Source organism: Ahaetulla prasina, chromosome 5, assembly GCF_028640845.1.
Source record: "Ahaetulla prasina isolate Xishuangbanna chromosome 5, ASM2864084v1, whole genome shotgun sequence".
NCBI lineage: Eukaryota > Metazoa > Chordata > Lepidosauria > Squamata > Colubridae > Ahaetulla > Ahaetulla prasina.
This window is the reverse complement of record NC_080543.1, coordinates 74,626,116-74,641,321: the sequence shown is the minus strand read 5'-3', so window position 1 is coordinate 74,641,321 and position 15,206 is coordinate 74,626,116. Positions and strand designations below refer to the sequence as shown.

At 49.7% G+C, this 15,206-nt stretch overlaps 2 protein-coding genes across 11 annotated transcripts in view; one reads left to right on the top strand and one right to left on the bottom strand.

The window, feature by feature from the left end:
- Positions 1–15,206, bottom strand: part of PHEX (phosphate regulating endopeptidase X-linked) — a 739,707-nt gene that overhangs the window by 259,681 nt on the left and 464,820 nt on the right. The gene's annotated exons all lie outside the window — the stretch shown is intronic.
- MAP7D2 (MAP7 domain containing 2) overlaps positions 1–15,206 on the top strand; it is a 153,907-nt gene that overhangs the window by 43,946 nt on the left and 94,755 nt on the right. For 8 of the 10 annotated variants that reach the window (XM_058186698.1, XM_058186696.1, XM_058186692.1 and 5 more), the window contains 2 exons: positions 12,750–12,872; positions 13,406–13,554. In XM_058186698.1, the coding sequence (XP_058042681.1) occupies positions 12,750–12,872; positions 13,406–13,554 (272 nt within the window). The remainder of the gene's footprint in view (positions 1–12,749; positions 12,873–13,405; positions 13,555–15,206) is intronic. The other 2 variants (XM_058186697.1, XM_058186691.1) reach the window with 1 other exon arrangement.

Below are 15,206 nucleotides of genomic sequence, written 5' to 3'. Positions count from 1 at the left end.
GACCCAAACATGCTAATGCTTCCTTTGTGGCTCGTACAAATCTTTCAGCCAAATCATTCGTTGTTGGTTTGTAAGGTGCCGAGAGTCCGTGGTGGATCCCCAAACCCGCCAAGTAGCTCTCGAATTGAAGAGAAGTGAATTGGGGGCCATTGTCGGATACCAGGGTGTTGGGCAGGCCATGTGTGGAGAATAACTTCCAAAGGACTCGGACGACTGCCTCAGTTGTTGTCGATTTCATTAGGGACACTTCTAACCATTTTGAATATGCATCAACTATAACTAAGAAGTGTTGGCCATGAAAAGGGCTGGCAAAATCGATGTGGATTTGGGACAAGGGGTTTCGGGGCCGTTCCCATTTCTTGACAGGGGTGGAGAGGGGGGCTGGTCTAGACTCACAGTGCATGGTGAGCACTGCAATCCAATGTTCTATGTCCTTATCTATTTGTGGCCACCAAACGTAACTTCTGGCAAGACCTTTCATGCGAACTATCCCAGGATGGTTCTCGTGCAACATCTCCAAAACCTTGGTTCTTAACGCTACAGGCACCACAACCCTGTCTCCCCACAACAAACAACCCCCTTGTGTGGCCAACTTGTTTTGCTTATTACTGAAATCCTTGAATTCATCTGCCAATCTGCCCGTGGGCCACCCTCTCAGTACCCAACCCATGACCATTCTTATTTGAACGTCGCGGCGTGACGCTTTTGCTAGTGCTGTTGAAGTCAATGGACCCGTCACTATAGAGTCAATGAGCAGAGCCGGCGACCCTGGGGTTGGGTCATCTACCAACCTCGGAAGTGGGCATCTGCTTAGAGCATCGGCACGGGTTAAGTCTTTGCCAGGGCGGTGGACCAGTTTATAGTTGTACGCTGCCAAGAACAATGCTGTTGTGACTCGCCCGCCCTCCTCTCCGCAGCCGGGCCCCTCCCATCTCCTGCTATCTGAGCCAGAGTCTGATTATGAAGAGGAACAGCCTGGCATGCCTCCAGCCGCCAGCCCTGGCACCATGCCCAGACAGAATGAGCAAACAAACCTCCCTCCTACAGCGTGTGAGCACGAAGCCAGCCACGAGCTAGAATTGCCGGCAGCAGACCAGGAGGACGGAAAGACACAGTGGACGGATCCCCGCTTCCGGAGAATGGAGAGGTGACGTCAGCAAAAGGAAGGGAGGGGCAGGCCTGGATAAGTGCTGAGTCATGGAGCCACACCCCATGGCCTATATAAAGGATCTGCTTTTTGGCATTCCTTGAGTCAAGCAAAGTCTCATCTGGTTGCTGAAGTCACACCTTGGATTCCTGCCTGCCCTGAGAACTCTGACAGGAATTTGGCAAAGCTGCAGAGGCTTCGTGGCCACGCTTGATACAGACTTCCCAGACCCGGCCGTCGGAGGAGGAGTGGGACACGACATCTTGCTTGACTCCCACACATCACCATCTACACCACAAGATGGATCAGCAACAGCGGGAGCAGATTGTGCAGCAGCTACGAGCAGATAACCAGCTGCTGCAACAGCAAGTCGCCCAGCTGACTGCTCAACTGGCTGCTGGGAATGCCCCAGCAGTCCAACCTCCTCTTCCTCCTCCTCTTCCGCCTCAGAGCCACAGCCCAGTACCGGTGCCAGAGAAATTCTCTGGGCAGATGGAGATGTTCCTGGCCTTCATGGCCCAGTGCCAGACCTACATGGCGATGCGGCCAGGGGACTTTCCTGATGACCGGGCCAGGGTGGCCTTCGTGATGAACCTGTTGTCTGGCCAGGCCGCTCAGTGGGCCATGCCCTTAGTGCTCCAGGACAGCTCCTTGCTGGTGGACTACCAGGGATTCTGGGGGCAACTGCGCCTCATGTATGAGGACCCCGTGGGGGCCCGGATGGCCGCCCAGCGCTTAGCGGAGATCCAACAAGGGCCACGCCCCCTCCGGGAGTACATCGCTGAATTCCGGTTGTTGTGCCACGATTTGGATTGGAATGACATGGCACTGGTGGACGCATTCCAGAGGGGCCTTTCGGAGGAGCTCCAGGACGAGCTGGCCCGGATGGAGGCCCCACGGACCCTCGTTGACCTGGTGCCCCTCTGCCTGCGTCTTGACACCAATCTCCAACAATGCCCGTCCTGGCGCCGCCAGCAACCGTCAATGACAGCCGCGCTCCCCCGACCTGTGCCGACCCCTTCCCGGGCCGCCCCACGCATCGTGGCCGCCGCAGAAAAGCCCATGGAGTTAGGAGCAGCCAGGCCTCGTCTGATGGCCCAGGAGCGGAGCCGGACGTGCCAAGGGGGGTTGTGTTTGTACTGTGGGGAGCCCGGCCATTTCGCCACCGCATACCCCAAGAAGCGCGGTGGAGCACGTGCGGCCGTCCCCGAATCCCAGCCTGGCCAGTAAGGAAATGGGGCAGGCCCGGCCTTGGGGAAACCTTAGGCCGGGCACGGACCAAGCCCCCGCCAGACGTTGCCGACATGGACCCCGGGCCCCCTCGGCACCTGATTTTGGACACCCAGGTATGGGTGGGTGACCGACCGAAGGGGATCCCGGTGCACGCCCTGGTGGACTCGAGGGCCACCAACTTTATGGACCGGCCTTTGTGGACCATTTCGGGGTCCCCTTGGTACCGGTGGACCCTCTGATGAGCGTCGAGACCATCGGTGGGAGGGAGCTGGTGGCCGGACCCCTTGCGCCTCGCCATTCGGGACCATGAGGAGGCGATTTGCTTCTACGTGATGGCGGACCTCCACTTCCCGGTGATCCTCGGACTGGACTGGCTGCGGACTCAAGACCCTCAGGTGGCCTGGTAGAGGAATGCCCACTCGTTCCCGAGCCTGCAGTGTGTCAACCACATCCGCCACACCTGTGCCGGCCAGGACGTCTTCACCCTGGCCGTCGCCGTGCTTCCTGAGCTGCGGGACTTCGCTGACGTCTTCAGCGAAAAGGAGGCGGACCACTTTCCCTCGCATCGGCCCTACGACTGCCCCATGGACCTGCAGCCTGGCGCCCCGCTGCCGACGGGACGCCTGTACTCCATGTCCGAGCCCGAGTTGGCCACCCTCAGGGACTTCCTGGATAAAAACTTGGCCCGAGGGTTCATCCGGCCTTCCAAGTCCCCTCAGTCGGCCCTGGTCCTCTTCATAAAGAAGAAGATGGGGGATTTATGCCTGTGCTGCGACTACCACCGGCTGAACGCCATCATGGTGCGGAATCGCTACCCCCTGCCGCTCATCCCGGAGCTGATGGACAGGCTGCGGGAGGCCTCGGTCTTCACCAGGCTGTTGTGTCTTGCCCGCTCTCACCGCAGCCGGGGTCTGCTTATCTGCTTCCGAACGCTGAAGAATGTCCTCCCGGCCCCAGCCCTGGCTCCATGCCCAGACAGGCTGAGGAGGGGGCATCTCCCAGCCCCAGCCCTGGCTGCATGCCCAGACAGGCTGAAGAAGAGCAAGTATCTCCAGCCCCCAGCTCTGGCTCCATGCCCAGGCAAATGGAGCAACTAGACCCCTCCCCCTCCTCCACAGCATGTGAGCCTGAGGAAGGTCAATTACCAACAGCTGCCGACTGGAGTGACCCTCGCGTCAGAAGACTTGATAGGCGGAGGCAACAGAAGGAAGGGAGGGGCAGGCCTGGATAAGTGCTGAGTCATGGAGCCACACCCCATGGCCTATATAAAGGATCTGCTTTCTGGCATTCTCTGAGTCAGGCAAAGTCTAAACATATCTTGCTGAAGTCACTTTCTGGTCTCCTGCCTGCCCTGAGGACTTTGCTAGGACTTTGGCAGAGCTGCAGAGGCACACCTGATTCGGATTTCCCTGACCCGGCCGTCAGCGGAGGAGTGGGACACGACACAGGCTCGATCTCCGGGGGCGCCTACAACCTGCTGCGGATGCGTGAAGGGGACGAGTGGAAGACTGCATTCGGCACCCGGTATGGATACTACGAGTACACGGTCATGCCGTTCGGTCTGACCAACGCCCCCGCCATCTTCCAACACTTTATGAATAACGTGTTCCAGGACATGTTGGATCGTTTCGTGGTGATCTACCTGAACGACATCCTGATCTACTCCCGGTCCAGGGAACGTCACCTCCAGCACCTCCGTCGGGTCCTGCAGCACCTGCAGGAGCACCAGCTCTACGCCAAGCTGGAGACGTGCTTTTTCCTCTGGACGTCCATCAAGTTCCTCAGACACATCCTCTCGGCCGAGAGGATTGCCATGGATCCGCGCAAGGTGGAGGCCCTGTGCAGCTGGGAAGCCCCGTGTCAGGTGAAGGATGTCCAGCGGTGCTGGGCTTCGCCAATTACTACCGGACCTTCATCCCGGGCTTCGCCATGCTGACGTCTCCGCTCACCCAGCTCCTCCAGAAGAAGATCCCGTTCCGGTGGGGTCCCCCACAGCAGGAGGCCTTCACGGCTCTCAAGGCCTTCGTCACGAGGCCCATCCTGAGACATCCCGACCCGCACCGGCCTTTCATGGTGGAGACGGACGCCTCCAACGTCGCTGTCAGCCTGCCCCAGATCAGTGTTTGAGAAAATAAAAACCCAACTTCAGCATGTTGAAGAATTTGTTAATCTTTATCGTACAAGTCTGGATGCGGTGAAAGCAGAGCTGGAACTGGAAGTAAATCAAATCCCCAGAGTCATATTCTCTCCTGAACCCTCCCCCTACTAGAGGTCATACAATAATAGTCCAATGTCTTCTTTCTCCTCAGCCACGTGTAGTTTCACTTCCGATATTCTCCCTGTCAATCTTCCGAATGGAATGTGGAATCAGCAGCTGCCGTTACATCCACGCGCCAACACAATTCAAACCTCTGGTTTTGAAAATGGCATTTCCCCTCTCCCCCACATACAATGTCAGCCGACGCTGGGAACAGTGAAAACCTCCCCCCCCCTTCTCCATAAAGCATGTAAGACAATCAGTAGAGCAAACTTTTAACAAGGTAATAAAATAGTCAGATAATCTAGTAGGAGAAATACACTAAATTAAAGCGGAGGCTGACAGTCGCCCTCGGAGCAGTGCTGCTACAGGCCCCGGTGGATGGTGGCACTCTTTTTCCCTGCGCTTACTATTCACGGAATCTCAATCCTTCCGAGCGCAACTACACCATCTGGAAAAGGAGTTGCTGGCTATCAAGGCCGCGTTTGAGGCGTGGTGGCACCACCTGGAGGGGTCCCGGCATCAGGTGGAGGTCCGAACAGACCATCGGAACCTCGAGCACCTCACCACGGCTCGGAAGTTGAACCAGCGGCAGATCCGGTGGTCACTGTTCTTTGCCCGGTTCAACTTCCGCATAGCCTACATCCCAAGCGGCCACAACCGGAGGGCGGACGCCCTGTCCCGTAAGCTGGAATACCTGAGCGTCCAAGACCCTTTTCCTCCACAGACAGTGCTGCCGGCGGAAGCCTTGGCTGCCACCCGGGAACCGGTGGACTTACAGGCCCAGATGCGAGAGGTGCAGCGCCAAGACACCTAGTCTCAGCAGCGGCGAGCGGAGACGGGCCCCACGTTTCTGTGGATGTTGGAGGAGGACGTGCACAAGTTCCGGGACGGTTGTACGTGCCTACGGGACCGCTCCAGTCCCTCGTCCTGGCCCAGTGCCACAACAACCCTGCCGTGGGCCATTTCGAATTCTTCAAGATCCTCAACCTGGTGACGCGGACCTTCTGGTGGCCCCGGGTGTGGCATGACGTCCATGGCCACGTGACGTCCTGTGTGCCGTGCCGATAAGCCAAGGCCGCCATGGGGGCCCCTCTCGGTCTCTTCCATCCCTTGTCGACTCCTGACAGACCCTGGGGGGCGATTTCCATGGACTTCCTGACAGACCTGCTGCCGTCCTTGGGGTTCACCATTTTGCTGGTGGTAGTGGACATGCTCACCAAGATGGTGCACTTCATCCCTTGCCGCGGGCTGCCCACCGCCGCCAAGACGACCCGTCTCTTCCTGCAGCATGCCTTCCGCCTCCACGGTCTGCCAGACAGGGTGGTGTCGGACCGTGGGCGCAGTTCACGGCTCGCTTTTGGAAGAGCCTGATGGCCGCATTGGAGGTGCAGGTGTGCCTGTCGTCGGCGCACCATCCGGAGACCGATGGTGGGACGGAGAAGGTCATTGGTGTCCTGGAGCAGTACCTCTGGTGCTTCGTGAACCAGCAGCAGGATGTCGTGTCCCACTCCTCCGCTGACGGCCGGGTCAGGGAAATCTGAATCAGGCGATCCTCTGCAGCTCTGCCAAAGTCCTAGCAAAGTCCTCAGGGCAGGCAGGAGACCAGAAAGTGACTTCAGCAAGATATGTTTAGACTTTGCCTGAGTCAGAGAATGCCAGAAAGCAGGTCCTTTATATAGGCCATGGGGTGTGGCTCCATGACTCAGCACTTATCCAGGCCTGCCCCTCCTTCCTTCTGTTGCCTCCGTTTATCAAGTCTTCTGACGCGAGGGTCACTCCAGTCTGCAGCTGTTGGCAATTGACCTCCCTCAGGCTCACATGCTGTGGAGGAGGGGGAGGGGTATAGTTGCTCCGTTTGCCTGGGCATGGAGCCAGAGCTGGGGGCTGGAGATACTTCCTCCTCTTCAGCCTGTCTGGGCATGGAGCCAGGGCTGGGGCCGGGAGGCAAACTAGGACATTCCTCCGTGTTTGGAAGCAGATAAGAAGACCCCGGCTGTGGTGAGATCGGACGAGACACAACACAGGACAACTGGGCCGAGTACCTGTCCCTGGTGGAGTTCGCCTTCAACAACTCCCAGCACACCTCCACCCAGACAACCCCGTTCCTGGCGAACATGGGGTACCATCCACGGCTCTTCCCTCTGGCTCCCCCGGACTCCCCGGTTCCCGAGACGCAGACCTTCCTCTCCGAGTTGCACGCGGTTCAGCAGATGGTGTATTGGCAGCTGAATCAGGCGAAGGAGGACTACAAGCGGGTCGCCGACTGGTCCCAACGGGCAACGCCCCCACTAGCAGTGTGAGACCGCGTGTGGCTCTCCACGAAGCATCTCCCGTCCGACCGGCCGGCAAAGAAGCTGGACCACCGGTTCTTCGGTCCGTTCCCTGTCGAGGCGGTCATCAATCTGGTGCTGTCCCGGCTGACCCTGCTGCGATCCATGCGGATCCATCCCGTCTTCCACCGGTCTTTGCTGGTCCCTGAAGCCCCGCTGTGTCCCCTCTGGCGCCCGGCACCACTTGGCGCCATCGAAGAGGACGGGATGGAGGAGTACGAGGTGCACAGCGTATGCGACTCCCTCTGGCTGAAGGGGCGCTTCCAATACTTGATTGCATGGAAGAGTTCACCTGGGTCAACGCCTCCGACGTCCACGCCCCGGACCTGTTGCGGGCCTTCCACGAGCAGAACCCGGCCCAACCGCATCCCGATCGTCAGCTTCGGGGAAAGGACCCTGCGGTGAGGGATAGTGTTGTGCCTCGCCCGCCCTCCTCTCTGCAGCCGGGCCCCTCCCATCTCCTGCTATCTGAGCCAGAGTCTGATTATGAAGAGGAATGGCCTGGCATGCCTCCAGCCCCCAGCCCTGGCACCATGCCCGGACAGAATGAGCAAACAAACCTCCCTCCTACTGAGGCAGGAGCATTGGAATTTACCTTTAAAATGATACCTATACTCATATATATCCACCTTGTATTCAAAAAAGCTTATACTTTATATCTTTTGATTGTCTGCTTTTTAACCTTATTATAAATGAGGTACTAAAAGTGTCAGTTGTACGGGAATATTGCTGAAACCTGTAAGATATGGAACATAACAGGAAACCATATGGGTGGTGTAAGATATTTGCCCAACCATTACCTTATTTGGATATTAGGTGCTTTTTGCCATATGAAATGTATTGTTAAGATATGAAACTGTACTTTCTGTAATTTTCCATAGTTACTTCCTCTTTTTGAATTGAGGTTTTTAAAACCACCTGCCCGGGCGTTTCCCGGGCAGTCCAGATCTTGGTGTTTGAACACTCTGGGCTCTGATGCATCAATAAAGTCTTTTTCTCTCACCTTCCTGGTTTCGAGTCTATCTCTTGGCAAATTGTGGCAGTAACTGGACAATTGGATTTTGCTGCTACACTACAGCGTTTGAGCACGAAGCCAGCCACGAGCTAGAATTGCCGGCAGCAGACCAGGAGGACGGAAAGACACAGTGGACGGATCCTCTCTTCCGGAGAATGGAGAGGTGACGTCAGCAAAAGGAAGGGAGGGGCAGGCCTGGATAAGTGCTGAGTCATGGAGCCACACCCCATGGCCTATATAAAGGATCTGATTTTTGGCATTCCTTGAGTCAAGCAAAGTCTCATCTGGTTGCTGAAGTCACACCTTGGATTCCTGCCTGCCCTGAGAACTCTGACAGGAATTTGGCAAAGCTGCAGAGGTTTCGTGGCCACGCTTGATACAGACTTCCCAGACCTGGCTGTCGGAGGAGGAGTGGGACACGACAAATGCCCATCTTGTCAATCTAGGTGATAGTGCGATAGGAGTCGGTCGGTCCCCAGCCAACAGTCCTAATAGGGGGTGATGGTCGGTAACGAGTTTGATTGGTCTCCCAAAAAGGTATTTGTGAAATTTCTTGACCCCAGATACTGCAGCCAGGGCTTCCTTATCCAGCTGGCTATAGTTCCTTTCTGGGCTGGACAGAATTCGAGAGAAGTAAGCAATGGGTGCCTCGGAGCCATTTGGCAACTGATGGCTAAGGACAGCCCCCACTCCAAAAGGGGATGCGTCACAAACTAGGACTAGAGGCAAAGTTTGATTATACTGGATTAGGAGGCTGTCTTCCATCAGGAGTCCCTTGACTTTAGAAAATGCATCTGCTTCTTTCTTTCCCCAGACCCAGGGTATTTTGTTAGCCAACAGTCTGTGAAGAGGTTCAGCCACTGTGGCTTTTTGTTTTAAGAAGTTCAGGCGGCCAAGGAAAGCTTGCAGTTCTGTCTTATCCGTGGGCGTGGGTGCCTCCTTAATTGCTTTGATTTTAGACTCAGTGGGGTGAATGCCTGCCTGGTCAATTCTGTAGCCCAGGAATTCAACTGATGGCACCCCTATTTGGCATTTTTCTCGTTTTAGTTGATGTCCGGCATTTCTAAACTTATTCAGAACTTTTCAAAGTCTAATCATTAGTTGGTGATGGTTTTCAGCAGACACCAGGACATCATCGAAATAAGGCACCACCCCAGGGATCCCTTGTAACAGCCCTCCATCAGATTTTGGAACAACCCGGGTGCCACACTGACCCCGAATTGTAAACGGGTGCTTTTAAATGCCCCTCTATGGGTCACTATTGTTTGTGCTTCTGCTGTGGCATCGTCAACGGGTAATTGCTGGTAAGCTTGGGCTAGGTCAAGTTTTGCGAAAACTTTTCCTGAACCCAAAGAGTGCAACAAATGTTGCACAACTGGCACTGGATAGGCGCTCTTCTGCAGGGCTTTATTTAGGGTCGCCTTGTAGTCCGCGCAGATGTGGACAGACCCATCGGATTTGATGGGAGTTACTATGAGGGTTTTCCATCGAGCATGGTCGATGGGGACGAGGATTCCCTGCTGGACTAACTTGTCCAGTTCCTTATCTATTTTGGGTTTAAGGCCGAAGGGGACCCTCCTTGCTTTTAGTCTAATGGGAGCAATCCCGGGGTCTAGGTTGAAGGAAACAGGGGTCTTCATGTACTTGCCCAAAGTTCTGGCGAAAACGTCTTGGAATTCATGAAGTAGGTCGTCTTTCACGTATTGGCAGTCTGTTTGGATCTCTAGCACTCCATAGAGACCGATTCCTAGGGGACGGATCCAATCCCAGCCCATGAGGCTTGGGAGGTCACCTCGCACGATGGTGACTGGTAGCTGCTTTTTGTGTTGCCTGTAAGCGACGTTTACAGTGGCAATGCTGTCCATGGGGACTCGGTTCCCCTGGAAGTCACGTACTCGCAGGTATTGTGGTTGTAGTTGATTCCTCTTTATGTGCGGCAGTAATTCATGAACCGTGGACCAGGATACAATGGTGATGGGTGATCCGGTGTCGATCTCCATCTTGATCCGCTGTCTGTCCACGGTGACCATGGTGTACGTTTTTTCTTCTGGTTTTGTGCCGGCGCTGCCTATAGTGACTTGGTTTGAATTTGCGCTCTTTTTGTGATGGCCATTTTGTTCGCGCTTGCGCGGTAATGGCTGCTGGCTAGCTGGCCGCCATTCTTTACGGTCTCTTTGGCGGGAAGGTTGAATCGGCAGCGTAGCCCTGCATACCTGGGCCAAATGGCCTTTCTTCCCGCAGCGGCGACACGTTGCATCACAAAAGTGGCAGTTGTTCCTTTGATGGCCTCCCCCGCAGCTGGAACAGGCGAATCCACTCTTTTGGGGAGAACGATCTGTTCGGCAAACTGCTGCTGCCTCGTCTTCTTCCTCCCCCTCTTCGTTTGAGCTGGTACCTGGCGGATCAACTTGGGCGGATTCATAGTGAACCGGGGCAGTCCGTGTGGCTGCCAGAGCCTTGTTAGCCCCTGACTGTTGCATATTTGCGGTGGCTAAGTTGGACAGTTCGTACCCCTTAGCTTCATCAATCGTTATTTGCAACGATAGGTTGTGCTTTGCTAGGAGTAGTTGTCTTAGCTGGACATCCCTTATGCCACAAAGAAACTGTTCTAGCAGGGCTTCGTCTAGGGATTCCTTTTAATTGGCCATGAAGGTTGCATGGCGGAGCGCGGCGATGAAGTCCGTGATTGATTCTCCCTCTAGTTGGAACCGCTGATGGAATTTGTAGCGTTGGGCGTATTTCGATGGGGCCGGCGCGTAGTGAGCTCAAATTGTGTCCTTTAGGACGGTCCAGTCGACTTGCTGGACTGGTCTTGGAGACAGTAGAGCCATCGCCATTCTGAAAACCCTCGGACCGCAATTGTGGAGGAGAAGTGCCCTTTTCCGGTTGTCTGGCAGTAGGTGATTGTCATTTGCCTCGAGGAAACAATCAAATCTTGACATGAACATATCCCAGGATTCTTCTGTTGGCTCAAAAGGTCTCAAGTTGCTGGTGGATTTAGGCATCATGGAAGCTACTCAGGAGGGCTGGTTCTCTTTGTCCTTTGTCCCTTTGCCGTTCAGCTGGCCCGGGCCGATCTGGTCAGAGGGTCCCTTCGTCGCCAATGTTAGATTGGGTAAAGGAGGAGACCCGAGACCAGGCCAGTGACAACAGCTCTTTTATTTAGTGCAAGACTTCACCAGAAAACACAGGCAGGATGCTCTCCTTTTATACACACCTGGATCAGTTGACAACCAATAGGATTCAAATATTTTCCCGCTGAAATTCCCTCCAATGGGAACATACACAACAAAGGTTCTACATTTAGGCAAGAAAAACAAAATGCACAGGTATAGTATATGTGGTACCTCGCTCAATAGTAGTAACTATGAGAGGGATCTTTGAGTCCTAGCGGGCAACGATTTAAATATGAGCCAGCAGTGTGAAGCAGCTGCCAAAAAAGCCAATGCACTTCTAAACTGCATAAACAGAGGGACAGAATCAAGATCACGTGAAGTATTAATACCACTTTATAATGCCTTGGTAAGGCCACACCTGGAATACTGCATCCAGTTTTGGTCGCTACGATGTAAAAAAAGATGTGGAGACTCTAGAAAGAGTGCAGAGAAGAGCAACAAAGATGATTAGGGGACTGGAGGCTAAAACATATAAAGAACGATGGCTGGAACTGGGTATGTCTAGTCTGATGAAAAGAAGGACTAGGGATGACATGATAGCAGTGTTCCAATATCTCAGGGGCTGCCACAAAGAAGAGAAAGTCAAACTGTTCCGCAAAGCACCTGAGGGCAGGACAAGAAGCAATGGGTGGAAACCAATCAAGGAGAGAAGCAACTTAGAATTTAGGAGAAATTTCCTGACAGAACAATTAATCGGTGGAACAACTTGCCTCCAGAAGTTGTGAATGCTCCAACACTGGAAGTTTGTAAGAAGAGATGGGATAACCATTTGTCTGAAGTGGTGTAGGGTTTCCTGCCTAAGCAGGGGGTTGGACTAGAAGATCTCCAAGGTCCCTTCCAACTCTGTTATTCTAGTCTATTGTAAATATGCTTCTTGCTAATTCTATGCACTTGATTTCACTTATCTGGTGACTTTGTGCTGGTTGAAATGAAATTTAATCTTGTGCAGTTTGCTCTGAAATCATCTTTTTCTGTTCTCTTTTCTGAGAAGTTTTTACCAATAATTCTTCACTTATTGTTAAATGTGGCTTAAAGCATGCTTCTTCTGGTCTTCGCATATAATTGATTTCTAAAATTCATATAGAATATATATGAATTTGGCCCAAACAAAATAGCTCTCTCATGCTCCTTCCTGATCACCTGTGCTTAGAATATCACACAAGGGTATACTGATCAATATATAGACTCAAATTTCAATGCATCTATCAAAGATGAGAGAAGATTTAATATTGTAGGTAAGAACAATATTAGGCTGACCATAAAATTATACTTTTGACTATTGCTTCATAAATTTAGGAAGAATATCAATCCTTTTTAATAATAAAGTGTTTTGCCATTTTATGCCTAATTCTAATAGAATTCTAATACACTAATTTAATATATTTATTTGATTGACCAAGATCTAACATGGGTTACACAATGAAAAGTTGTTTGTTGAAGAATTAAATCAAAGGTTTTGAACTTTAAAACATGTTTAGCTTTATTTTTTTGTTGTAATTGTTTATTTCTTTTGTATATCTTGTTTATTTTTATGTTTAGTTGCACATTTTAAAAGTGGTTTTTTTTTGCATTTGCTCCCATCCTTCAGCTCATCGCATGCACCTTAGTCCAGTGGAAACTTTTATCATTTCTCGACTATTGACTCCCACGCAAGCTTCTTTAGCCAGAAGCAGAAGTACTTTAATGCTTTCTGAGAGGTATACTGATTCAGGTAAAGCTAATATCTTCAGGAATATTTTAGCTACTTAAAACAAATTTTCCCATAAAATAGTAAATTTAAGGAATCTAGAAAATTATTCATAAAATACACAGGGAGTTCAAAATATATAGGGTTCACCATGTTAACACTAAACGAAGGACTTAAAATGATTCATCTAGCCAGTTAAATTTTCATAATTAAAATTATACTGGGGATAACAGATCTGATTTTAACCTTATATGTCTATTCATTTTTTTAGGTTGTTATATTATGTGTTTCTGACTTTACTAACTCATAGCAGTAATTTATTAGAAAATGAAGAATTTTGAATGTCCCAATCTTAAACACTTGCAAATAAAGTGCTTATACGCTTAATGTTCTTGAGCAAAAATGTTATGGCTGTTTAAAATGGGAAGACAAGTCATTAATGTTTTGAGAAAGTATGTGTTTGGGTGTTTCTAATAAAATGGTGCTTTTTCTTTCCTTTTCTTGCTTTCTTTGTCTATGTCTCCTAATGAACTTGCTATTGTACTATAACTCTTTAGTATTCCATATCTGTCCTTGTGTAGCACCAGCCAGCCCTCTTAAAACTTCTTACAAGCCTTCCCCCACTCGAAGTGTGGAGAAAAAGAAAGCAGCATCTGCTTCCACGTCAGATTCAATGAAGGGAGCAAGTACAAGTGAAGTCTCACAGGTAGGTTTGGAAATTACCAATTCACATCTTTTTTTAAAATAAACTTATATGTTGGTTTATATTTTGCTTCCCCAGGATAAAGATACAAATACAAATCTCTGCTTTCTTTTCTTCTATCTTGCACTAACAAAGGTGTTACGAAAAAAAACTTACATTAAACATTCTCGTATTTGAAATGAATTGTTAGTATTTTGGGGGTTTTGCTTTGTTTAATTATTGTTCGCTAGATATTTAGACATTCATAAAAGTGAAAAGCTTCTGATTATTATGTTGCATAAGCATAATTATGTTGCAATGTCCTTCCTGTTGAAGACTACTTCAGCTTCAATCACAACAATACAAGAGCAAACAATAGATTTAAACTCAATGTTAACCGCTTCAATCTTGATTGCAGAAAATATGACTTCTATAACAGAGTTATTAATACTTGGAACACACTACCTGACTCTGTGGTCTCTTCTCAAAATCCCCAAAGCTTTAACCAAAAACTGTCTTCTATTGACCTCACCCCATTCCTAAGAGGTCCGTAAGGGGCATGCATAAGAGCACAAACGTGCCTACCGTTCCTGTCCTATTGTTTCCTTTCATTATATCCAATTAATATAGTTATTACATACTTATGCTCATATATATGCTTATATATTATATAGTTATTTTCATGCTTATGCTTATATATACAGTTGTGACAAAAAATAAATAAATAAAATAAAATAAATAAATAAGGGTATCCCATTTAGTTTGACTATCTATTATCAAACTATTTTTTTTTACCCTCCTCTTTCCTTCAAGGTACTAAACTTTTTAAAAACACACACAAAAAAACACTTTTTAAAAAAATCAAAACTTTCTAATACATCTTATTCTTTGACTTCTTAACATACAGGCTTTAAACTTCAATATTGCATTTAGCTCCCTCCCTCCAAACTATCCTTATAGATTTTTTTTCTTTTATAAACATCCTTTTTAACATACAGAGTTTTTCTTTAAACTGATACATCATTTTCTTTAAATTTCTCTTAATACAGGTACTCTCAAATACATTTTCAATAGCTTTTGCCTACTTTAAGAGTTACTTAAGCATTATATAATATGTAAAAAAAAATACAGTTTCAAATTTTGGGTTAAACCTCTTTTTCAGTTGCACATATCAAGCAGAAAAAAAATGCATCCTGATTCCAGTTAACTCCTTAAATTTTAAGTCACTCCTTCCAGCTTATCTTCATGGAGTAAAATATTTTTCTTCTTTGGAAGTGTTAAAGACTTGTAGGCCTTTCTTTTTATCACAAAATCCTCAACCTTATTAATGTCCTTAAAGAAAAAGGCCCAAATTTGTCTTTTTTCTCGATGCTCTTCTTTTAGTTGTGTTGAGAGGTTTACATTTGAACCATAGTAAGGAAGGTGAAAGTGAAAGTTAATATCTGGTTCATCCAAAACTCTGCATTTTCAGCTACTTGTGAAGTTGCCTCTGCAGTTTGGTAACATTCTCCACATGTTTGCATCTCAGAAATACTTTGAGAAGATTTTTTATCATCAGAGAACAAGTGGTCAACAAATTGGCATATTTTATTTAGAGACCTCTCAAATATATCTCTAATACTTTGGTCCACCATCTTGGCTTCTTCTTTTAGTCAGAATCAAAAGATTTTAGCCAC